The sequence below is a fragment of the Eublepharis macularius genome, chromosome 11, assembly GCF_028583425.1.
Source record: "Eublepharis macularius isolate TG4126 chromosome 11, MPM_Emac_v1.0, whole genome shotgun sequence".
Lineage (NCBI taxonomy): Eukaryota > Metazoa > Chordata > Lepidosauria > Squamata > Eublepharidae > Eublepharis > Eublepharis macularius.
This window is the reverse complement of record NC_072800.1, coordinates 35,702,720-35,728,319: the sequence shown is the minus strand read 5'-3', so window position 1 is coordinate 35,728,319 and position 25,600 is coordinate 35,702,720. Positions and strand designations below refer to the sequence as shown.

General features: G+C 41.4%; 2 protein-coding genes across 2 annotated transcripts; both read left to right on the top strand.

Moving 5' to 3' along the window:
• The first annotated feature begins 591 nt into the window (after positions 1 to 591).
• Positions 592 to 11,052, top strand: LOC129337321 (collagen alpha-4(VI) chain-like). The gene is made up of 8 exons (XM_054990927.1): positions 592 to 654; positions 1,766 to 1,828; positions 3,397 to 3,447; positions 5,265 to 5,300; positions 5,400 to 5,459; positions 7,053 to 7,115; positions 10,187 to 10,222; positions 10,987 to 11,052. The coding sequence occupies exons 1-8, from the start codon at positions 592 to 594 to the stop codon at positions 11,050 to 11,052; spliced, it is 438 nt and encodes a 145-aa protein (XP_054846902.1).
• Positions 11,053 to 12,138: 1,086 nt separating this feature from the next.
• LOC129337320 (collagen alpha-6(VI) chain-like) lies at positions 12,139 to 24,258 on the top strand. The gene is made up of 6 exons (XM_054990926.1): positions 12,139 to 12,582; positions 15,514 to 15,604; positions 16,706 to 17,377; positions 19,928 to 20,021; positions 21,090 to 21,298; positions 24,086 to 24,258. The coding sequence occupies exons 1-6, from the start codon at positions 12,139 to 12,141 to the stop codon at positions 24,256 to 24,258; spliced, it is 1,683 nt and encodes a 560-aa protein (XP_054846901.1).
• The last annotated feature ends 1,342 nt before the right edge of the window (positions 24,259 to 25,600 follow it).

Here is a 25,600-nt window from a genome sequence, read left to right as displayed (position 1 = left end):
CATCTCTGATTTAAACAATCCCCTTTGCACTCTTGGCAAAGCATCTGAAAATGTTTGGTTTAAAGTAAAATGCAGTCTTTATTTTGTCTAATATAAGAACAGTGTAAATAATAGCCATATGTAGCAAATGATGAGAGCTGTAAACAGGGTTTTTTTCTGGGAAAAGAGGTGGTGGAACTCTCAAGAGGGAAATGAGGAAGAAACACACGGGATTCTTTGAAATCATATCATTTTCAAGCACTATTGCCAAGTATTTTCAAGAGGTGCCAGAACTCCGTTCCCCTGCATTCCCCCTGAAAAAAAGTCCTGGCTGTAAATATGGGGAGACAGGAAGGATGCATAACCTTGATTTTGCAAGTATAGGAGGAAATGAAAAATTTGCCCTCCCCACCAAATTTTGGGATTTAGTTAGTATGTTAAACCAACTAAACTTGACCTCTCACATTTTGATCCTGCTCTCCTTTTAAGGAGCAGCGTATATGTCTCTTCTCCATTTAACCTCACAAACTCTGTGTGTGGTATGTTAAGCTGAGAGAGAGTGACTGTACCAAATTCACCCATTAAACTTCATGGCTGAGTGGGGATTTCAACATGGGTCTCCCCGATCCTAAACCAAAACACTGTTACACTATAGTGGATCTAAACTGGTGTTGGGTACAAAAATCTAAACTGGTGCTGGCTGCCAACAGTTTTCTTCAAAACGGCTACTTGAATTGAGAGCAGTGTTGGTTTACCCACCTATCTCTGCCTGTCTTTTAAGGAAAAGTCAACTGTGTTTACAGAAAATCTATTTTTGTACCTTCTTTTATTCAAAGACGTTTAGTGCTTCTGTGGGTTGAGTTAGCATTTTGCGTATGTGAGCAAGGCCTCCCATTTGGGCCATAAGGCTCCTGCCAACATTAAATTAATAGAAATGGTTACCAGCACACAATGCATTGGTCTATATTAAAGCATGACCCATGCAGTGACATACACTGCGGGCCTAGTTCTCACTGAGGAGCCAAAGGATTGCAATAAACACCATTGATCTCTCTCAGTCTAGCTCAGACAAACTGCACATGCGCATGCAACTATAATATCAGACAGGACCATGTGGGGAAAGGGGGGGGGGAATTTAACCCTTCAGCCTCTGCTTGGTTTTGTTAAGTGAAACTGTGCTCAGTTAATTGTTAACATTTTAGGGAAAAAAGACAATCAGAACTGCTTGTATGTCCAATTAACCTATCACAGACAGATGGGTATCCATGTTGTGACACATCTGTTTTAGACATGGCAAACTCCATGGATCAAGTTGGGTAGCCATGTTAGTCTGTCTATAGCAGTAGAAAAGAGCAAGAGTCCAGTAGCACCTATAAGATTAACAAAAGTTGTGTTAGGGTTATAAGCTTTCATGAGGCACCGTACCACAAATTTTGTTAGTCTCATAGGTGCTACTGGACTCTTGCTCTTTTCTTTTGTTTCTCCATGGTTTGCCTGTGGGGGGCTCACATGATGGAATGTCTCTTCATGAGAAAAGATTCAGGCGCACAGAAAACTAGCATGTCACCAAGAAGGATAGGCTAGAACCTTTTTATTCTAATATCTAATTTTCTGCCTGGAAATGTTTTCCGTATGGCGCAGCAATCATTTATACTGGCTCCATCTGCCATCCGAAGCAGTACAGCTCAGTAAGAACTTGGCCACAGAAACCAACCCAATCCACTAAAATGGGGAAGTAGTCACTTAATGGTGTTTAGTAGCTAATTTCTCTCTCTTACCATACAAGGGTGAACATGGTGATCCTGGAGAAAAAGGCCACTCGGGACCATCTGGAGCAAGAGGCTTGCCTGTGAGTTTTGACTTTCTGATTCCCATTTTCTTACTGGAATGTTATTTCATTTTTTCTGAGCCAACCTTTGTGATTCTGAGCAGAGTCAGTAACTGTTTCTTCATTTCATTTTCCTTCATTGTTTATTTTGATCTCTCTGATGATGATAATGATGATGAGATATTATTACAGTCCACCAGATGTTTGGGCTGGAACGTTTTGGTCCTTAACTAATCTGAATTTTATCCAAGAACCTAGGAGACAATGAGGTGTCACCTTAGTATGTTACTTGTTCCAAGAGTTCCAAGTGTAGCTGTTTGCAACTGTCTAGTTGTTGTCCTGTCTATGCCAATATCACTTAGATGTTTAGTTAGTCCTTTTGGAATCACACCTTGTGCTACTATCTCTACTGAAATAACCTTTGTATTCTTCTCCCAGAGATGCTGAGCTTCAAATCGTAGGGCAATTCTGCACGTCCCAGCATAGCACTATACTCATGCAACGAGGGTGTCTTCCTGGCGTGATTTCTGATGTCATCGCACCACGAGAGTGGCATCATGGCACGATGATGTCAGAAACCACGCCAGGAAGATGCTCTCAGTCTGTGAGTCTAGCACTATGCCGGAACATGCGGAATCGCCCATAGATCTTAATATTTTGTTATCTTTTCAATCTCTATTATTATTCACTTCCTTTCCTTGTTTTCAGCAACACTGGCAAATTCATTTCAAAGGGGAAGGAAGGTACATTTTCTGAGCATGGAATGTATAGCTCCGCCTCAGGGAGGGGAAGAGCAAAATTTCCCATGTTCAAAGTTATCTGCCCAAATTCCTAAAAAAATTAACGGCAAAACTCAAGTTTCACCACTGAAACATGAGTTTTAGTAGCTGACTTTGGTTTGGCATCCTTGAATTCTAGAGCTGAAATTTAAATTTCATTCTTAATATCTGAATTCCATTTTTTTTCTAGTACCAAAACATGCAAATGTACAAATTTGACTCCAATACACTGTTCTGTAGCACAGCAGTTAAGTGGTTCGCCTGCGAATCAACACTCTAGTGGTTCGAATTCCACTACTGCCATGAGCTCAGTAGGTGGCCTTGGATAAGCCACTCCTCTCAGCCCCAGCTCCCCAGCTGTATTGTGGGGATAATAATAACACTAACTTGTTCACTGCTCTGGGTGGGGCACTAATCTGTCTAGAAGAGCGGTATATAAGCCCAGTTGTTGTTGTTGTTGTTGTTGTTATTAATGATAATATGTTTCAGCTTTAATATAAACACGCTTGTTGCCTTTAACAGCCATTCTTAGGAAGATAATCATTCCAATGGAAAGAACAAGTCCTTCCTTTAGATAACCTAGGGAATGGCAAAACATTAAGGGGGGAAAACAAGATGAATCAAAAAGAAGGCATTCTTAGGCTTTGCAGGGCTTGTTCTTTCATGGCCTTGAGCATTTCTTCAAAATTACACCCATTCATCATGCACACTCCTTGTTAGTACCAACCAGGAGTGTTTGTTCTTTCCTGTTAACCTTTTTTTATTCCACGGTTATGTTTAACTAAGCATTCATTTTTCTGGTCCTTGCAGGGACTCGATGGTAAAGATGACTATGGAATACGAGGAAAGAAAGGAGCGAAGGTGCGGCTTATGCTGTGGGATTTCAGGCACATACTCATGAGTGATACCATTAGAGTTATAATTAATGGTGCTGCAGTCACAACTGGGAGGTATAATCTATCCAGAACATGGCTTACAGAAGCTGCACAGAAAAAAATGGGAGTGCTCATTTTTTATTTTGTGGGGCTTGTGCAGAAGAAATTCTTGGTGTGCTTCAGTTGATTTTGACAATTCAATAAACATTCTGATTAGTAATAAATCAGTTAGATTAATGCTCTGATAAATGTTAGACAGGCTCACTGGGAATTGAGGACTTAGCCAGTCTTGTTTGTTGCAAACACCTTTTTTAGTGATGGAAGGCACAGGCCAATAACCCCCAACCTGTTCCATCACTCATAAGGAACAAGCAAGTGACCTCAGCCACTGGATCGCACACAACGTTTATGGCTAGTTTTTAGGGGGAAATAAATATTTTATGTTCAAAGGGCATATTGGACACCAAATTCTTTACTGGTATAAACTGGGTTTACTTTGTGAATCCTATGAAGACTTGGATCTTTGCAAGATTTTCTGTGCCCAAACAAACAAACTTAGCATGCCATTATGTAGAGTAAATGAAAAGGGTGTTACCTCCAATAGACGCTTACAATTGTTCCAATAAACAGTTGTGCTTAGAAGAGGGACAAAGAAATATTTCCTGTAGCAAGTAGTTTTCTTGATTGCTATGACTGTCCAAAAAAAAAAAAGAAGTACATGAAAATGAATTTCTTCGGAAGTTAGTTTTCCATATCCAGTGAGATTCTGGTCATTTGGACACAACACACAGGCTTTAAGATGATTATCCTGAGTATATAATGCAGCAGGGTGTTTTTAATATAACACACACAACTGTTGAGCGATCTATACCTCCTTTCTATTATAAGTTTCTTCCTTTTTCATTTTATGCAACAAAATAATAATGGATTAGTATTTATTCCTAGATATTCTTTTTTTCCAGGCTAAGATTTTTATCTCTAGTGAGCAATGACCTTCCAATGCAGCAATGGAACGGGGCTGGATAAAGTAAGAATGAGGGTTAATTGTAGGGTTGCCAGCTCAGGGTGGGTGAAGTTCCTGGAGATTTGCGGTAGAGCCAAAGGCAGGGTTTGGAGAAGGCTGGTACATCAGCAGAATATGATGCCATATAGTTCAAGGCAGTCATTTTTTCTAGGGAAACTATTTCTGTCACTTGGAGATCTCTTCTAATTCTAGGAGATCTTCACGTGCCACCTGGAGATTGGCAACCTTAGTCTATTCACACTCGACAAAGTTCATGTAGAAGACGCATAGCTGCTGCGGAGATTTGGGGTTAGATGTGTGCCTGGAATTCTGGGCTGGGACCTCAGTTCCTCAGTGCAGGCGGGCCTGATGTGGATTGGACTGTGGCACACAGGGAGAGGGGGAGTCAGCTCCTCCCCCTTTCCCACTTGAAATGTCCCCAAGGACCTGCTAATTGCTCCATTGGGTTTCTTCAGTGGGTAAATAGCAGTTCTGCAGTCCCTTTCAGGTTGGGAGAATGGCGCAATTCCCTTCTCTTAGCCTGCTGTGGTCCTGATATGAATCACACACATACCTGAAAATTCAGTTTCCAGCTGGAAACCTCCAGAATATATCTGTCGAAAAAAGGGAACACATGGACTTTGTAACATTTGAATCAGCCCTCAGACTACAAATACACATAATGAAAAAGCTACAATATTTAAAAAATAAGGTCCACTGTTTTGAGAGTTTTTTCCCCAAAGAAAGCTGTTAAAAACAGGGAGATAAAATTAGTTTCATTTCTGTTTCCCTACAATCAGGGACAACCCGGATTCCCTGGATTCCCTGGATTCGAGGTACACTATATTGGTTAATTTTTGTTTCCTATATGAGCTGTCTTGAATGTTGTGTGTCTTTCCTTAGTTGTAAAACTTTACTTCTGATTACTTTTGTAGGGAGAAGAGGGTGATCTAGGCATTCCAGGAGATAAAGGCATCAAAGGAATTAGAGGACAGGTGATGATGACATTCTTGGCTATCTTTGATGAGTAGAAATTGAAAGATTCAGTGAATAGCGGTTCTTAGCAGTGCCAGCTAATATTCTTATAAACCTGTTGAAATCAGGGTGTAATGCTGCTTAGAAAGGGACAACCAGAGACCACAGCTGGAGACTCTGAGGACTGAAAACTGGGAATGCTGACATCCCACAAGCTGCTAAATGTTTTTCAAATGAATATATTTTTGAGTACTATGATCAAGTTAAAAATCTTATTGTGAAAAGATCGATACATTACTTGTTTAATGGACTTTGTAGATGATAGTAGGGTTGCCAGATAGGATCCGGAATAATACCAGACCCCAGGGAGAGGGTGGACAACAGTAACCTTTTTTTATATATTTGCGCACGTGTGCTGCACTCTTGTGCTCTGTCTGGAGCAGTGATGTCACTAGTGGAAGTGACATTATCGCGCCGACCCCAATTCCAGCTGCTCTGGGTTGGCTGGGCACTCTTGGGCAGCATCATGCAGCCACAGGAGGCTGGCTGGGCACTCATGCTTACTAGGTATTCCTGCTGGTGCCATGCCACTGCAGGAGGCCAGAGAGGTGGGTTGGCTGGCCACACCCACCAGCACAGCATAGCCAGAAGAGGCAGGGTGGGTGGGCAGGCTGGCCACTGCTGCTGGCATTGTGCAGCCACAGGAAACTGGGCAGGAGGCTGGACACGGCTGCTGGAGCCATGCAGGAGGCTGGGTGTCCAGTCTGGCTGGACATTTTTCTGGACTGGCAGCAGCACTCAGCCACAGGAAGCTGGGCGGCTGGGCTGGGCAATAGAGTGGGGGGAGGGGGCAGGTGTCTGTTATTTGGGGAAGGGTTATCTCATGAGAGGACAGAGAAGGGTTCGTGTAAAAGGGATAGACAGGAGAAGAAGCATCTTTCCTTTTTCTTTTTCATAAGTATGTTATATGCCTGCAAAATGAAGAAAGATACTGCCACACAAGAGTTTCTTAGCTGGCTCAATATGTACACTGATTTTGTATGTAAGTATGCAAGAAAGCCAGTTTGGTATAGTGGTTAAGAGTGGCAGGACTCTTATTTAGAAAACTAGGTTTGATTCCCCACTCCTCTGCTTGAAGCTGGCTGGGTGACCTTGGTCAGTCACAGCTCTTCCAGAGCTCTCTCAGCCCCACCCACCTCACAGGGTGATCGTTGTGACTGAGGATAATAACACACTTTGTAAACCACTCTGAGTGGGTGTTAAGTTGTACTGAAGGGCGGTATATAAATAAAATGTTATTATTATTATGTTATTAATATGTTACTTTTAAGCAGAGCTTCAGTCTGAAATGATGAAGAGCTATTTCCACAGTTTTTCATAATGCCACCTCTTGACATTTTGTCATTAGCTCCACCTCCCATGACAGCCATTTTGTGGTTGTGCACTCACAACCCTGTGTTAGAATTCCAAAAGTGTCTGCAGGCTCTAAAAGGTTGAGGACTTCTCTCTGAAGTGGTAGCTTAAGGTAGACTCTGTCTTGACATGCAAGTGAATTACTAACTCACTGATTTATCTGAACCAACTTACACCAACTGGTTTTTCATTTTTTAAAGGCCCAAGGTGGCATGCCAGGATCATTGGGCAATCCAGGAAACAGAGGACCACCTGGGAGAATGGTAATGTGGCTTTTTAAAAAGAAACAAAATATATCTGATATTAACATTTGAGACCAAATATATCGGGAAAATACATTCTAAAATATGATCTTACTGCTCAAGTATATAAACTAAAATACAGCCGCTATGAATTAAAGGCTAAATTCACAATATTGGTTAGATCCAGACTAAATTTTCTGCTAATGGAGTGGAGGGGACAATTTCTGTTGATTTCCCCATCCCACTGCAGATCCCTAATTTGCCCCTTATGATGTTCTTTAAGGTCCCCTGGGGATGAAGGCACCATTTGGGGGAGATCAGTGAGCTGTTGTGGAAAAGGGGAGGTAGGAAATTTCCAATAAAGTGTCTTCCCTTAATGGAAAATTTGGTCTGGAATCTGGATCCAAACTATTTTTTTCTTTAATATAAACTAAGAGCTACTTTACATATTACCCAGATTCAGGTGGTAAAATTCTGGAATGTTCACTTCAGATTGCATGTAAGGATTGTATTATTGAATGCTTTCCCATATAAAAACACCCAGCCTGTAATAAATTAAGACACCAAGAAAAGATGTACAGCAGAGTAGGGGCATGCATCTAGAAATCTTTTGTTGTGGTTTTGTATGCGGGGCTGTTGAGTGAAATGTTTAATGAGATCGGGTAGTTGCCTGGCGGGGCATTGCCAGGTCGGGGTCAAAATTCATTAGTTTTTTCTGTTTCCATGATTTTCATGGCCTTTCTTTTCAACGGCCATCAGCAGGAGAGCTTCAGCCAGCGCCCAGCATTTAAAAAAAAGCAAAGTCCTGTTTGCATTCAATTCATTTCCCTACTCTTACAGTGACAAGTTTTTTTTAACCTTTCCACTGAAAACGCTGCATTTACCTTCCTTCCTTGTTGTGGTTTGATGTTTGTTTCCTTTCCAAAAGTGAGGAAGGCTTCTATTATCTCCCCCTCCCACACACACACTGTCTTTGCACTTTCATTATTCCCCATGGGGAACTTCTGGAGTGGGGTGCTGGAGCAGATTTTTTAACCAAATGTCACCAAAATTGCAGTGGTGTGTCTTCAAAGACGCCCCCCCCCCCCAGTTTCAAGAAAACTGGGTAAAGGATTTGAATTCTATGGGCCCCTGAGCAAGTTGAGCCCCTGCCATTGTTGTACTTCCATTATTTCCTATGGAGGACTTCTGAGGTGAGGGGTGGAATAGTTGTTTTTCAACCAAAATTACCAACATTACAGTGGAAGGTCTTCTGCCTATCCTTCAAAGACACCCCACCCTCCCAGTTAGGGTTACCAGTTCCCCTTACCCTCCTGGCAGGAGGGGGGACTTTGCAGTTAATTTTTCGAAAATCTTTGCGTGTTTGTTTCCGGCACTGATGCCACTTCTGGAAGTGATATCATTGCACTGGTCACGGGAATGCATTTTGTTGTTTCTCTGCTTGAGAACTGCTATTTTTAGGTCAACAGTGGAATGTCCTGGAAGATTAAAATGTTCTCCCACTTGTTTTTGAGTGTTGTGATTTTTAGTGTCAGATTTATGTCCATTTATTCTTTTGCATAGCGACTGACCTGTTCAATGTAGAGAGTGGAAGGGCATTGCTGACACTTTATGGCATATATAACATCGGAAGATGAACAAGTAAATGAGCCTGAGGGCCAAGCTACACATGACGAATGACACTTGAACGGCAAGTGGATTGAGTGGAGGGCAAGTGAACAGGGAGAAACACACTTGCTATTCAAGTGTCATTCGTCATGTGTAGCTTGGCCCTGAGATGCTATAGCTGATGCTGTTAGGTCCAGTGATTGTGTTGTTGAAGTGAATATGGGGGCAGAGTTGGCATCTTGCTTTATTGCAGTCCCTGGTCCCAGAATTTGTGTCCGTGTTGTAAAGTGCGTTGTTCTGAGTGAGGAGTTGTTTAAAGTTGGAGGGCTGTCTGTGGGCACAAAAAGGTTTACCTCCCAATACTTGTGAGAGGGCAGTATCATTGTCCAGCATAAGTTGCAGGTCATTAATAATGCGTTGAACTGGTTTGAGCTGGGAACTGTATGTGACTACCAATGGGGTTCTGTTGTTGTTTTGTTTGGACTTATCTTGTAGCAGGTCATCCCTTGGTATCATTCTGGCTTTGTTGATCTGTTTTCTTACTACATCCGGTGGGTATTGTAATTCCAGAAATCTTTATGGTGAGAATCTCTGTCAGAGGGACTGAAGCAGATGTGGCTGTAGCATAGAGTTTGGCTGTAGACAATGGATTGTTTGTTGTGTTTTGGATGATGATGACTATAGATATATTTGGTGCTAAGGTGGTTTTTATGTTTCCATCATGTATTTGTACAGCAGTGTCTAGAAAATGTACTTCTTGTGTAGATTGATTCATGGTCAGGTTGATGGTGGGGTGGAAGTTGCTCAAAGCCTGGTGAAATTTCTCTGGTGCTTCTTTCCTATGAGTACAGATGATACAAATTTTATCAATGAATCTCAAGTACAACAGGTGTGTTTGCGGGTGGAAGCTGAGGAAGTTCTGCTCCAAGTAAGCCATGAAAAGAACTCCTTCCTTTTTCAACTCCTTTTTCATGAGCGTTGACTCATGAAAATTCATACTCTGGTAATCTAGTTGGTTTTTAAGGTGCTATTGAACTGAAATCTTGCTTAATATACAGTAGGACTAGGATGTAGTGGCAAGGATGGGGGGGATTGGGAGCTGATAGTGAGAAGGGGAAGGGAAAATGGGCTTCCCTTTGCCTTAACTTTTAATGGATCCCCTGCTTGTTATACATGAAACATAGATAACAATATAAACATTTTAGAGGAAATTACAAGTCCTTATGGTCAACCAAAGTACCCCAAAGTGTACCACTTATCAGATATAGCTGTTTTACAAAATGTTCATCTGTATTCACAGCCTATGAAGTAATACTACAGAAAGTGAAGTGAAGATTGGAGCATTAAGGGTGCTTGTCATATTGTTTTTAAAAACAGATTTGAAACTTGATTTTTTTCTTTTTCACTGTATTTTTTGGCCCTTAATAGACATTAGAGTCCAGTGTAGTAGTTTGATATTCTAAGTTTATACTTACTGTTTTCAGGGTCAAAAAGGACCAAGAAGCCTGGTAACTATGGCGGTATGTATAGACTCCTTTTTCGCTGCCAATACAAATAGCATATTAGATTAATTTCTAAATGGTAATTCTACTTAGATGAAGGCAAACTCCAACCCCATATCCTTCGGGACTGGAATACCTCACACATGTATGTAATTCTAGTGGCTGCTTCTTGTAGTGAATCAAAAAAGCCCTGAACCGGTTTCCCTCTCCTCCTACAGAAGCCGCTGTGATCTCTCTATCCCCTTATTAGGAAAATATTGGCCCTTTTTACACTGCTTACCTGCTCCCGGGTCGTTGTGAAATATCGTGCAAAAAACGTGGAAGATAGCGTCTTCTCACGAGAGTTTTGCGCGATGTCGCGCAAAACTCTCGTGAGAAGACGCTATCTTCCATGTTTTTTGCACGATATTTCACAAAGTCCCGGGAGCAGGTAAGCAGTGTGAAAAGGGCCATTGTCTGCTTTGTAAAAGTAAAACGAATAGAGGCAATGACCGCAATAACCAAAAAAAAGAAAAGAAAATTGTGATTGGGTTGTTGTTATTATAGGCTGTTCAGTTATGGGATTTGTTTCCGTTTCATATTAATTACTACCATTATGAAACATTTTGTAATTACTGTAAGTCATAATGAAAGAAACACATAAGCCTAGTATTTTGGTTAAAACTTGTAAAGAAGTGTAGTTCAACTGATTATCAGTGGCAATAGGAAAATGATGTAAATTTTTCAGTGATATTAAGTGGTAAGAGCCTTACTCATTTTAGCTTCTTCCTTCTTACCCACAGCCTTGTGAACTTGTTTCCCTTGCTAGAAGAAACTGCCGTAAGTACTGGGCAGCTTTGAGGGATTAGCCTTGAAAATACTATAGATTCAATTTATTACAAGCTGATTGCCCAAAATTTATTTAACTCCCAATCCTGAGTAGCTTGTTTCGAAGCCAATTTACTTTACTTCTAAAAAGCAATCTAATTGTGTTATTAGCCATTTCTGCATAGAATTTTTCCCAATATAGATAAACAGAGTACAGTAAAACCTTATTATCAGGGCTTTTTTTCTGGGAAAAGAGGTGGTGGAACTCAGTGGTGGAACTCAAGAACGCACAATGGTGTCACTTTGGGTCAGCTGAAACAAGGGGGTTGTTTTTTAAAGTTTAAATTGCCATCAGCGAAAATGGCCACATGGCCGGCGGTGCAGAAGGCAATCTAAACTCCCCTCTGTCTGTAGATCAGGGGGCGGGGCCACCAGCCATGTGACCATTTTTAAGAGGTGCTGGAACTCCGTTTCATCGTGTTCCCGCTGAAAAAAAGCCCTGCTTATTATATATGAAGAGTATTCTTGTGACTAAATTGACTTTTTGGGTTAAGAATCTTTCCCACTATTTTGTGCTAGAATCTTACCCTCAAGAATCCTGAAAGCACCAAATATTTAACATACAAATGTATTATAATCTTATTGGTGATAGAAATTGCTGTCATCACAAACAGCCACATGAGATAAATTATTATGAATATATATATTTTTTAAATCTCAAGGTTATGGAAGTAGGATGTGAACTCAGAAGTCCTTGATTTAAATGCTAATCATGTTGTTAAAAATGCTAACTGTGTGATTTCCCTCTTTTTGCTGTTGCTACTATGCTTTATATTAAGCTAAAAGTGAACCTCTCAGTGGATGCTGAAACAAGTGTCACATGTGGGATTGGTGCCATGGGATGTTATATAAATATATAAAACAGAAATAACAATTGAAATTAAAACATTGTTTTTCATATCCCTTCTAGCCTGCTGTTTAGGTAAGCAGATTATATAAAATTTCTGTTCTATTGCACCAAAAAAGTCATAAAATCTAAATGCTGGAAATTCTCTGACACTTTAATTTTGTTCCAAGGTCAGCGCCAATGTCCGGTATATCCGACTGAAGTGGTGTTTGCCCTTGATATGTCTCAGAATGTCACCCAAGGATCCTTTCAAAGGATGAAAGATATCGTGGCCTCTTTGCTGGCAAATATGACCATCAGCAGAAGCAACTGCCCAACTGGGGCTCGTGTGTCTGTACTATCCTACAACACTCATACAAAGCATCTCATCCGGTTCTCTGAATTCCAGCGGGATGACCTTCTCATGGAGGCAGTTGAGAAAATACCACTGGAGAGGTCCTCAGGCAGACGGAATATTGGGGCAGCCATGAGGTTTGTTGCCAGGAATGTCTTTAAACGACATCGGCATGGTGCCCTCATGAGGAAAGTTGCAATATTTTTTACTGCCGGCCCATCGCAAGATACCACCTCCATCAACACAGCCGTGTTGGAATTCAGTGCGCTAGATATAACACCTGTGGTCATTGCTCTCAGTGAAGTGCCTAACGTAAGACAGGCTTTTTCGGTAAGTAGGCTACCCTAAGAAGGAAGTCATTGTGTAGATAGATGGCAAAGGCTGATACACTCTGAAGCGGTGGGAATTTAAAGAACAGTTTGGCTCTTTGCTGATATGATCTGTCACAAACAGATCTGTCATAAACTCATACCAAGCATCCAGTTAACTAAACAGGGTGGGGTGAGGGGAATGAACTTCAAACTTAGCTGTCAGTTTTGAAACCAAAATCTCAATGTTATAATTTTGAATTAAATATCAGTGGCAAAATCTAAATTGTGACATTTAGATTTTTTTATGGCAGATCTAATCTTAATGTGCAGCCCTTGAAGAGTACATTGTAGCAACTTAATATGCCCTATAGAATTTTCCTGGAAAAAATGTAGATCAGCTGTCCAGCGTGAGTTAAACAGCTGTTTTAGATTTCCTAAGAAGAATCTCCATGCACTCAGCAGCAGCTTTGTTTGGACGAGGGGTTGTTAACATGGGTTTATTTTCTTTGTTTATGCTGATGACAGATATTGGACCTAATGGCAGCAGGAAGGATTATCCGATTGCCAGTTTGCCATTTATATTTACACCAGAAACGTAGTAACACCGAAGCAAAATCTTAACATCTGTGCAGTATGAATCCAAATTGTCCTGTAACTATTTAAAAGTAATATTAATCTCTCAGTAAATGCTGTGTAAAATAGAGGCTTAATTCACTATTATTATTATCATTACAACAACAACTACTACTATTACTACTATTATTATATTTAAAAATTTTATTCAGTTAAAAAAAGTTGAATGCAGTCTTTACAAATTCATCTCCAATACTATAAATAAATCATATAGATGTTATTAAGTTCATTTAACCATGCTATTCAAAGTTGCAAGATGGAATTAAAGAGTGGTATGAGTATGATTTATGTTTCCAAGTTCATTGGGTCATTGGATTATTTGAGATAAAATAAATATGCTAGTCAAAATAACATTCCATTTATCGAAAAGAGTCGAGTAGCACCTTTAAGAGTAACCCACATAAGCTTTCGAGAATCACAGTTCTCTTCTTCAGATGCAACATTTATGCAGTGCATTCCATTGATCAGATCTTGGCCGATTCCAGACGGCCCTCCCCATCCCGAAACATCGCACGTCGTCGCGCATAAAACGCGAAATATCGCATTTTCTCACGCAAGTTTTGCGCGAGGTCGCGCAAAACTCGCGCGAGAAAATGCAATATTTCGCGTTTTCCGCGTGACGACGTGCAACGTTTCGGGGTGGGGAGGGCCGTCTGGAATTGGCCCTAGTTTCTGGACTTTTATCCTCATGGCAGGGTGAACAGTATAATTTTCTCCACTGACTGTCAGAAGCCATTACAAGTGGGGAGAAGGGGCTGCTTAGAAATCCTGAATCTTGGACTCATATTTGTAAATTGCCCCCCAGGGGCCTGTATGCCACCTGGTCACTTGCTATCCTAGATTATATAGTGTTCTTATATATGCTTGGCTCTTCTATTTTGTCAAAGTGAATGACAGCATTTAATTTGTGTTATAACAAATTTTAATGTTCCCTATTTATTGGAAGTTCAGGGAAATTCCTTTCCTCTTTAATATGAAACTCCTGGAGCCAGAGGTGGAAGTATTATTTGTGCTTCTCATTTCTGGGACTGACAGTGAATTTCAGGGCAAGTCCCTATTTACAAGGTCAATTATCTTATAAGAAGAGCACACTAGAGCCTTCCAGTGCCTTTTATAATAAACAGTTTATCTACAAATGTACAAGATGAACTGATGGGAAGTAAACATTCACAAGTCATTATTAGTACTGTGGTAATATCTTTTTTTTCAGCTTCCCACTGTCCTAAAATATGCTATTTTTTTTTCCTAGCAAGAAACTGCTTAGCAATCTTTTCCAACAATCTCCAGAACCAGCCTTTCTTCTGCCCACATTTAAATGGCAGTTTTCTTAGCCTCCACTTGGACAAATAGGTCATAGCACAAATTTTACACATTTGGAATAGCCAGAGGATCTCAAAAGCACTGATCTGATTCTATTGTCTACCATCAAATGCCAGGTTATGCAGCTGTCTAAAGACAGGACAACAACATGTTTATGGCATAATTGAGACAAAGATCTGCATGCACTTAATTTTACTATTGAAATCAAAGGGCTGGATTGTGCTGTTGATTTTACTTTTTTGTAGGATGAGAAGTAATGGTAGAGAAAATAGGGCCAGAACAAGCAGTAGCAATCCCATGCACAGTAGAACAGATGCAAGTGGAAGACCTGGAACAGGTTCTTAGTATTATACATTCAGACGGGTCATTTCGTAGAAAAAGAGCTGGAGGAACTCATTAGCTTAACTCATTAGCATAACTCATTAGCATATGCCATGCCCCTTGCCATCATCGGAAGTGTGTCATTAGCATAACTGATTTGCATATGCCACATCACCTATCCTGGCTGTTTTGGACCCAATCCTGGCCATTCAGGGCTGAAATTGGGCCCAAAATGGCAAAAAGGGGCTGAAAATGGCTGAAAAGGGGCCCAAAATGGTCGGGATCAGGCTGCTGCTGAGCGGGAGAGTGATCCACCACCCATCAGAGGCCTGATCCGGGACATTTTGGCCCCAATCCAGGCCAAAACAGGCCCAAAATGGCTGAGAGTCAGGTGGGCGGGGTCACCTGTCATGTGACCTCTTTGGGGAACTACCGGAACTGCGTTCCTGCGCGTTCCCCCTCGAAATGAGCCCTGCATTCAGAGATTCAAAAGTTATTCAGCAGAATTTGGGATAGCAACTCATAATACGCTTGTAATGTTTTGATCCTGAAATCCAACATAAAGGTCTCTGTGAAGAAATAGTGGCCTGTGCACTGGATTGTGCTTTAAAGCACCAGAAAAACTTTAGTCCATTTCTTTTCCGTCTAACCTAAATTTGCTTTTGTATTTTAATAGGTAGATGACACTGGTAGATTTCAGTTACATGTATTGGATTCTGAGGAGGATGATAATTTGGGCAGCATCTCGAATTGCGCACTCTGCTTTGGTAAACCAACTTTTTAAATTATGAGTGTTAAATGAGATATATAGAAATTGGTTTATGTTTCATAATGAAAAGACAATTTTTATTTCCAAAATGGGGGCTTTCCCCATTCATCTGGAAGACAGATGAATTTATGACATAAATTATCATAAAATATGGGGCATGCCCCTGAAAAATGCATGTGCCTTTTCCCAGGACGTCACATATACTTTCCTCCTAGGACACAGGAAATCTTCTGTTTAAGCTGCCAGGAGATCAATGTGGACAGAGGCATGACCACTAGCAGAGAGGATTCATTTTATAAATGAATTAAAAAATGAAATGAATTATCTCCATTCATTTCCACAATCAAAACAAAAGGGGAAATCCTATAATGAATGAGGAATTAATGGGAAAGTCTCATTTGCTTCATTTCTCATTCATTTCTCATTTGGGGTGGAAGCAGTTACATTATATTAACAGGAACAACATTCAGAGTTCTCAGAAAGGTATTGGGAGGGGGAAAGTGCGAGAGCAGTGCTGTAGACAAAATGGGAAGCAGTGAAATTTCTTCATAAGCTTCCTTTCCAAATTACCTGTTCCTTGTTTTGATGCTTGCCACCTCCACCCTTTATGACCCTAAGAAGAGACTTGCTGTAATCCCCCTCTCCAGTTTTCCAAAGTTTCTTTGGATCTGCCCACAATTCCCTGGTCTTAAAAAGCCATCTTTGGGTGTAAGGGGATTCGTTCTATCTAAGCTGTAAACTGAAAACTCATCTGCACATATGCAGAACTTCATTGTACGTTCCAAACTATAGAAGAACTTTTCATAGAATGAAGTATAATTTGTAAAATATCCATATATTTCAATTCATGCAAATCTGAGTTCTGATCCCGATAATTATGAATTTTGGTGGAATCATGAATGTGCTGCCCATTAACCTGAACATTTTTGGAAATGTAAATGTTTAACATAAAATATAGTGCAAGGGGCGGGGGAGGGAGACTTTCAAAATAATTTATAAGAAATATTTTTCAAAGATGAGCAACGCATCAATAAATAATGTGTACATTCATCTTTAGTCATTGCTTGGAGTTAGTTATTACCTACTGCTTTTTCCCCAGATAAGTGTAATCCAGATCCAAAATGTAAGGAGGTGGTTCCTCCTCCTATTATAATAGATATGGACATAGCTTACATCATAGACAGCTCTCGTAATGTTGGAAGTGAGGAGTTTGAGACAATGAAGGAATTTGTGAGCAACATGGTGGATTATTTTGTTATCGCCCCCGAACCTATGACACGGGATGGAGGTGCAAGGGTAGCTTTGGTGCAGCAGGCTCCATGGAACTTCACAGTCAACGAAAAAGCAAGCTCAGTGCATGAAGAGTTTGATTTCGTTCAATACAACAATAAAAATCTGATGAAAAGGCACATTCTCAAATCTGTTCACCAGCTAGAAGGCCCGTTGGCAATTGGTCATGCTATAGAATGGACAATTAATAATATATTTTTGGAAGCCCCCAGTCCAAGAAAACACAGAGTCATATTTACAATATTGGGAAGTAAGACAAGTTCCTGGGACAGAGAGACACTTGGTAAAATGTCACTAGAAGCTAAATGCCAAGGATTCACAATGTTCACATTAGCACTTGGAAGTGAAGTTGATGATACAGAGACGACAGAACTCTCCAGTGACCCAGTGGAACAACATCTCTTGCAGCTGGGTAGGACTGGTCAACTTGAACTGCCCTATGCTCTGCAGTTTAGTCGGACTTTCTTAAATCTTTTAAAACGTAAGTGATATGTAGTTTTGTTTGCTGTCTCTTATTGAACTACTTACTCAATTTTTTTACTATGTAAAGGCTTGACTGCGGTCATTTGCTTATTAATTAAACCCTAACTAATTTATATGTATAAGTACATTAATTTATTATAAACTTTTGTTTTTCTTGGTGCAGGGTTCAATGTTTTGTTTTGGTTTTTGTTTTGGTTTTAATTCTTAAGGCATTCAGCTTTTGATTTAGGTGTTTTCATATACCCCCAAATGTGTCTGATTACAGCTGATTTTGCTAATTGTCGCTTTACAGTTAAATTACAGTGGATGTGCTTTACCATTTATAAATGGAGGCCTCAGTTTCCAAAGGGTTATTTGTATAACCCAGTTTGACAGTAATAGCTAATACGAACCCTTGATTCTAACTGCATTTACCAGAAGCAGGTCACTCTCACTGATTTTAATGGAACTTTCAAATAAATGTTTTCAAATTAAGTATATTTAGTTGAATGTATGTGCTGTTGCGTTCCATTGGGCTTTACCTCTAAGTATACTCAGGGCTGCATGCTTATACTTTTTAGGGAGTGGTGGTGGTGGTGGTGGTATATGAGACAGTCTGATTCGCCCAAAGCCACCCAGAGAGCTTCCATGGCAGAATGAGAATTTGGATCTCATCTGACACTCTATCCACTACATCACTCTGGCTCTGTAAGAGAAAAATACCATTGGAACATATGGCAGAAGCTGGATGGCCCAGGCTAGCCCGATCTTGTCAGATTGCAAAAGCTAAGCAGAGTTGGCCCTATTTATTTACTTGGATGGGAGACTATCATGGAAGTTCAGGGAATTTACACAGAGCCAGACAATGGCAAACCACTTCTGAACAATTCTTGCCTGGAAAATCCTGTGTAGTCACCACAAGTCAGTTGCAGCTTGATGGCACTTTACATACACACACTAGGTTCGCCAGATCCCCCAGCCCCCCAAGGTGGGAGATCGGAGACCCAGCACTTACCTTTTAGGCCCCCTCTCTTGCATGCACGGTATGTATGCATGCTCCTGGCCCACACAATGACATCATTTCTGGGAAGTGATGTCATCGCACGGGCCATGTGCTGCCCTGGGAGTGCTGCCGTGCTCTGCAGGGGGCCAAATTGGGGACGCTCCTGCATTCTGTAGTGGCCCAATTCAGGCTGAATCGGGCCTGATTCGGCCTGAATCAGGATGGATTTGGGACAAATTGGGCCTCTGCAGCATGCTGGAGTTTGCTGCGCTACCTAGAAGTGTGCCACACCACCCAGGAGTGCACCCCGGAAGGCATGTTCCCCCCTGCCAGTCAGGTAAACAGGGGTGAGGGGGGTGGAGGGTGGGAATGGGAGATTCCCCTGCCTCCAGATGGGGACTGGCAACCCTAACACACACACAGCTGAGGAACCTCCGCACAAGTTTCAGTCTGTGGTTTCAGAAATCCTTTTGTTTGGAACAGCTAACTGTGATCCCAACTTCCTATTTAAAGTCAGGCAAGATTTAATACTTGGATTTCACCTTGGATAGTCCCATTGATTTCAATCACAGATTTGAATCCATTGATTAAACCATCTTAAATCTAAGCTCCACACTCCAATCTTATTTAGCAGGTTTATGGGCTTGTTATATTTCCAAGAGTTCTTGTCCAGCTGGCACTCAGCCCAGACTCATCTCCAATGTCACCTGCAGCTTTCCCCCATACAGCCCCAGCTGTTGGGAACCCCCCCCCCCCCGAGAAAATTCACCTGTTGTGGTGGCAAAGGAGCCAGGAAGCCCTGAAGAGCCACCCAATGAGGTCCTGCACAAAGCCACAACTAGTCTCTTCAGCCATAGTGCCCTCTGATGTGGTGGCTCAGGCCAGTGTACTGAGTGTGGTGAGGACATATGCACTCAACCCCGCCTGCTCAGCCTGACACCCAAGAAGCTTGACCATGAGTCTTGGTCTCTCCCCTGCACTGGCCCAGGCAACAAGAGGAAGAGGGAGTGAGGCAAGGAGAAGGACCAGTTCCCTCCAGCTGGACAGCTCTCCATCTACTGAGAAGGTCCAAAGGGCTGGAAGAGGTGGAGGCAGGGCTTCACCTGGGTGCTGCTGCAGCCATTGGCCTAGGTGTTGGCAAGCACCTTGGGGGTGGGGACAAGGGGTGGGGCTGAGGATAGGGCAGGGTAAAAAGAGGACTCCACGGCCACAACCAGAGAGGAAATGGGCAGAGCTGGAGCCAAACTTGACAAGGCAGCTCCTCCAGGAACAGGTGACAGGGAGCGTTGGGGACACATCCCTACTCTGCCCTGCCCTTCCATTTCTGTGGCTTGTGGGGAGACCCTAGGGGAGGCTGACAGGATGGAGAACAGCCAACAGGGGGGCCAGCACATCCTGCCTATGACAGTTCCAGTGCTGAATACAATGGAGTGGGGGGTTTTGCTTCCATTTGCACATATCATGAGAACTCATTGCTTATCCTGTGACCAAACAATGCCTTTCCTGGTTGGTGCATCTTTAAAAAACCATTTCTCCCCCTTCCATCCCCTTTTCTTATTTCAACAGGGCAAATGAATCCTTACCCTCCTCCATACCTACAGGAAGAATGTGAAAGCCTGGATCGAGGTGATACTCAGCAGCTAATAGCTAGGACGGACAGGTACAAAAGAGATGTTTCTTTCCTGTTTCTTGAACCAAAGAACAAAAAAGACATTCCATTTTGCAGGTGTAGAAGAATGTCCGTGCTGTAAGGTTGTCAGACCCCCACTGGGGGGTGGGGGATCCTCTGCCTCCAGCTGCTGCCCCCTCCCTCCACCACTCTCCTGGTCAACAAGGGGTTAGAAGTGGAGAGACAGGTAGAACACATGGCAAAATGGTGCATGTGCAATTCATGGGTCTTGAAAGGATGTCTCAGCGGGGCAGATTCTTTAAGTTTGAACCAGAAGCAATATCATTTCAAGTCTGATGGAGGGCTCATGCGCTTCATGCACACACAGAGAGGAAGAACCAGTACTCCTCTCCCATTTGGCACCCCTCCACCCCCCTGCTAACCCTGCTATGTTGGGCAATAGTTTGGCAAGCTCCTAATCCGGTTTAACATGAGGTAATTTTTTTGAAGTTTTGAGAAGGGGCAATGACCATCATCACAAAATGGTTGCCATGGGGCAGGGGCAATTACAAAACGTTAGGAGATACCAAATCAACTGTAGTCCTATGACGAGCAGAGGCAGTTGCTAGTGTGAATGGGCAACTGGAAGCTACCCGATCACCACCAGCACCAAGGAGTTGGATCAGCTCTTTGACTTGGGGAAGGGAGAGAAACTGCTTAGTTTTAGCTTCCAAGTAAAGGAGAGGGCTTGCTTCCAGAGTAGCCACAGGGAGAGGGCTCCAAGTCCAGAGACATAAGGAAGCCTTTGTCAATGGGCCATGACACAAATGTGAAAGGTCGTGCTGAGGGTAAACAGCTGTGATGCTCCTGCCTGGAGTGACTTCAGTGCTTTGCTAGTCAGTTAGCTGGTAGGAAGTTTCTTGAAATTCTCTGTCCCATTGCAGACACTTTGGTTTGTATTCCCAGCGCTCAAAAATGAAGTGGATGCTAGAAAAGAAATTGGCAGGTGCCATGGTATCCCTAGATCCTCTGCTAGAAATCACTGGTTTAGGCAATCGTTGTCAGTATATCTTGTAACTAAAGCATCACCCGCTCCTCATTCTCTGTTTCCCTTTTTAGAATTCATTTCCCTGAATTGGATTACAGTGACATTTTGCAAACAATAGAGCTACCCAATCTCAATGGGCAACAAAAAGTTACAGAAACAACCCAAGGACCTGTAGGGTACACAGAAGAAGTTGAGTATGATTATGGGCATAATGAGTATTTCGCAGAGACCAATGCTCATGCTGGCAAGGAAACCTGGAATGAAGAACATTCTGAGCAAGGTATGTGTGGGGGTCATATCCAAGATCTTTTACTTTCTGATTGACAGCTCTTTTCTGCTTTTCTTTCTGAACCTTGGGATTGATTGCAGCATCCAGATTGGCTCTTTACCAACATTTTTCAGCATGGAACCCATTCCTTTGCCTACCATATTTTTGTCATAGAGAAATTATGCCAAAAGAACCCCTTGCACTCAGGAGCAAAATGCACTGGCACAATGAAAGGGACGGGGAGCCAATCTCGTTGGTAGCTCCCTCTCCCTCTCACCGCTGCCAGTGCTCTTGGCTCTCAACTGCATTTAGGGGAGCAAGAGGAGCACACTTCCTCTCACTGCTGCCAGTGCACTCCCCTTGCTCCCCTAAATGCACTGAGCGCACTGGCAGCAGCGAGAGGGAGCCAAGCAGACGAGATGAGACGCCTAGCAAAAGAACCTCTGCCAGGGAGAGGGGGGATTCTCCCTGACAGAGGTTCTTTCTCATTACATTTCCTGTGGAAACTTGCAGGAAACTGACCATGTCCTCCACGTGTCATGTGTCGCTTCTAGTTTGGCTCAAAGACACTGTAACATTGCCTTCCTTCCCTCTCCTCCTGTAGCCTGGAAATGTGCAAAGTGAGGGGAAACAATGTGCTGCGACCTTTAAAATGTGATTCCCATATATTCCCGAATATATCCAAATAATTCAGGAATGTAAATAACAATTTATCCAAATATACCTCTGTTAGACAGATATCTCCAGATATATCTGAATAATACCAGATAGGTATTATTCAGATATATTTTTAAACCCAATTTTCTAAATTGTACACCCCTAATCCAGGGTATAAAATAACTCTCTTGCTCCCAGATCTCCCAGATTTTGCCATTGGAGTACTTTTTTTTTATCTCTGATGTCAGTGTAAAATGGTAAGAACTGTCTCTTAAATTTTTCAAAAGAAAACTGATCAGGAAATTATTTAAGTGATGTGTTGTCTATAGGTTGGCATAAAACAAGTAAGCTTCATTGGAAAAGATTTCATTCAAATATTAACTAAACCTCCTCTCCATTTTCAAACTGGGAGACCGTTATGCAAGTCATTTTAGAAAAACTGACCCTTCTCTGACAGAAATAAAGGTTGCTGCTGATGACTTGTTTAAGCTGAAATTCTTGTGAATCGTGATTCACTGGGGAACAATTAGCTGAAGATTTACTGAGGTGAATTCCATGTTGAACCAAACATATTTTATGCCTCAGTTGTTTCTTTTCAAATCCTTTGAAGACATTCTCTGGGAGTCAGTTTTAAAAATTCAAGATTTGATTGTTTTACTTGGATTAGGAATAGATTTAAGGGTTGACAAACCTCATAGCATTGACTAAAATTTAGAGTGACTTTTGATCTGAGCCCTATAGTATATGGGACTTGTCAGCTTCCCTCAAGTTTTGATGGGAAATGTAGGCAGCTTGGCGGAATGTTGGACAAGTGACAGTTGAAAAGTCCATTGGACAGCAGTCGGAGAGCCAAGCGGCAACACCAGGATGCCTACATTTCCCATCAAAACTTGAGGGAAGCTGACAAGTGTTCAACCTGTGTCATTCGTCACTTGTAGTTTGGCCCTTAGATTCTAAACAGGAATCACAATGTAGAGCTATGTGTGGAAACAGAAAGCAATACACCTCCTGTTAACCCAGTAAAGGAAGAGGTACCTGTCAGTGCTGGAAGAGAAACGTGGCAACAGAGCAGTAGAAATACAAGTTCCTGATCTTAATTATATAGAATTGGGATCCTAAATCTCTATTCCAATGATTGAAAAATTTTACTGCTTGTTTGCCTGGAGGGGAAACACATCAACTAAGCCAGTCTAGTCCCATCTATCATTAGTTTTATTATCTATGAGGTTGAGCTGAGCTCTTTTTCCTTTCTCCACACAAGCACACAAATATCCAGTCTTTAGAGTTATCACCAGATTTGTCAGCAAGTACTGAAAAAAATTCCATGTGTTTCCCTGCATCCAGGTTGAATTTGTGTTCACTTGTGGAAGTAATGGCTGTTACTGGAAGGCAATACTGATCATGAATTAAGTGCGTGTATATTGTACTTTCAAACTCCTCATTATTGTTCTTAGGCTAAACTGGGAAGCCAGAATGAGGGGTGGGATTAAGATGAAATTACTCATACTGTGGTTTGCTAGCTGCTAGACAATCCCCTTGGTGGGTAGTCTGAGGAAGAAGCAAAATCTGGAAGTTTATTGGGTTCTGCTTGTTTGGTGTCCATGGCTAACAAGTTGTGTTTGGCCCTGCTGAGTCACAAGTAGGATTGTCTCCTCTAGATCAAGGAAATTCCTGGAGCTTTAGGTCTAGAGCTTGGGGAGGGGAGGGACCTCACTAGCATATAATGCCATAAAGTCCACCCTCCAAAGCAGCCATTCTCTCTAGGAGAACTGATCTCTGTAGTCTGGAGATCTGTTGTAATTCTGGGAGATCTCCAGGCCTCGCCTGGAGATTGGCAACCCTAGCCACAAGTGGAATAGGCCTGGTCTAGAAAATGCTGTGTCAGCATTGGCTGCTATGAACATCAAATTCTTACTTCCTCACGGTAGCAAAATTGTAGACATCTAAATTACGAACTATTTCTATGTCCTGCTTCACCATTTTTGAAAATCAATCAATCAGTCAATCAATCAATCAATCAATCAATCAATCAATCAATCAATCAATCAATCAATCAATCAATCAATCAATCAATCAATCAAGTATGTGTTTCAAAGACTTCTCTTCATTACGTATATGGATCCATTTTATTTCCCCCTCTAGATGTGTGCTTTGTGGATATGGACAGCGGTGAATGTGAAGATTACAGTCTCAAGTGGTATTATCACATAGAACGAGACATGTGCTTCCAGTTCTGGTATGGCGGCTGTGGAGGAAATAAAAATAGATTTGAAACTCAAGAAGAATGTGAATTTTTTTGCAGGAAATCAGCCTAGTGTGAAGAGCGTCAGCCATAAATAGCAGTCAGCTGTGGACTTTTAAGTGGGAAAGTGAAACAAACTAAAATATTGCTTCCCAAATTCAAGCAAAGCAGGTTTGCAGTTTTGTAGAACTGTAAGGAAATTTAGACTTGTATCTCTTTTAGATTTGTAAACAACCAAGGGTCTTGTGGCATCTTAAAGACTAACAGATTTATTGTGGCTTAGTATTTCTAGTCTATGAAAGCCTTTTCTTTAGGAAGCCACATTTTTTTTTTCTCTCCAACAGTCTATCATCTTTACCTTTTGGTTTGATTTTTTTTTTGATATCTTAGTAGCAGACTGAGGCTATTGTCACTTTGTTTGAGGAAAACTGAGATTCTTCAGTTGCTGAAGTATATTATTTAACAGGGATAACAAAGTTAATAAAACTAACATTAATATGTGCATCATGCACAAAAAGTAAATACAATACCTCAGGACAATTTGTACTTTGGCTTGAGTTGCCACTGGTATAATGCCATAACTAATCAGAAGGGCTTTGAAGAAGAAGAATTATAGTACCTGGAAAATGATTAATGCAATTCTTTCTTCTTAATCTCAGCATAAAAAAAGAGAAATAAACACAATGTATCTAAATAAGATCAGCTTTCCTGAAATAATATGCTAGGAATATTTTCTAGTTTAACAAAATTCCCATTTCTTATAAGTTGTATGGTGTCCAGACTTTTGAGGGCAATATTATTTATTTATCATATAATTTCCTCTTGATTTTTCCAAGGAGTTCAAACAAGAACATACAGAGTTTGTCTAATTTTAGACAATTTTAATAAACCTGTGAGACAGTTTAGAGTGAGAAATAAAGTCTTACCCAAGAACATCTTATTTATCTTCATGGCCAAGAGACAATCTGAGAAACCAAGTTTCCTATACCTTTATAATAAAATAACATCCCAGAAGGAAAACAGTGCATTAAATCAGGTCGGCTTTTTTACTCTATGTCTTAAATTTCCCTCCTCTCCTGTCCCACATGGCTTTTCCATGCAACTTCCCATGATCTCCAGCAGTCTTTTCGTGGTTAAAGAGGACCTCCTCTTTCACCAGTAGAAAAGCTGGTTGGATCTAACCCATTTCCTTTCCTAACATTTACTAAAGTCAAAGCATTTTATATTGTATAAATTGGGTTTCTACTGCTTTGTACATATCTGTCCCTTAATCCAGCAACTCTGAAGTGCATGTGTTGGTGGTTTCCATGCATATTTGGCTGTGTGAGGACTGATGGACTAGCCCTATCACCTTGTATGAGTTGAGTTAATACATGAGTTGCAGAATGGGAGTGCTCTCCATGGAGCATTCCTCT

What these genes read in the sequence shown, in the direction of transcription:
- LOC129337321 (XM_054990927.1), top strand. Translation starts at nt 592, where the DNA reads ATGGGTCTCCCCGATCCTAAACCAAAACACTGTTACACTATAGTGGAT. An exon ending in GAGGACCACCTGGGAGAATG is followed by an intron (nt 7,116 to 10,186) that starts GTAATGTGGCTT and finishes TACTGTTTTCAG; the next exon opens with GGTCAAAAAGGACCAAGAAG. An exon ending in GAAGCCTGGTAACTATGGCG is followed by an intron (nt 10,223 to 10,986) that starts GTATGTATAGAC and finishes TCTTACCCACAG; the next exon opens with CCTTGTGAACTTGTTTCCCT.
- LOC129337320 (XM_054990926.1), top strand. Translation starts at nt 12,139, where the DNA reads ATGTCTCAGAATGTCACCCAAGGATCCTTTCAAAGGATGAAAGATATC. An exon ending in ACGTAAGACAGGCTTTTTCG is followed by an intron (nt 12,583 to 15,513) that starts GTAAGTAGGCTA and finishes GTATTTTAATAG; the next exon opens with GTAGATGACACTGGTAGATT. An exon ending in GAATTGCGCACTCTGCTTTG is followed by an intron (nt 15,605 to 16,705) that starts GTAAACCAACTT and finishes CTTTTTCCCCAG; the next exon opens with ATAAGTGTAATCCAGATCCA.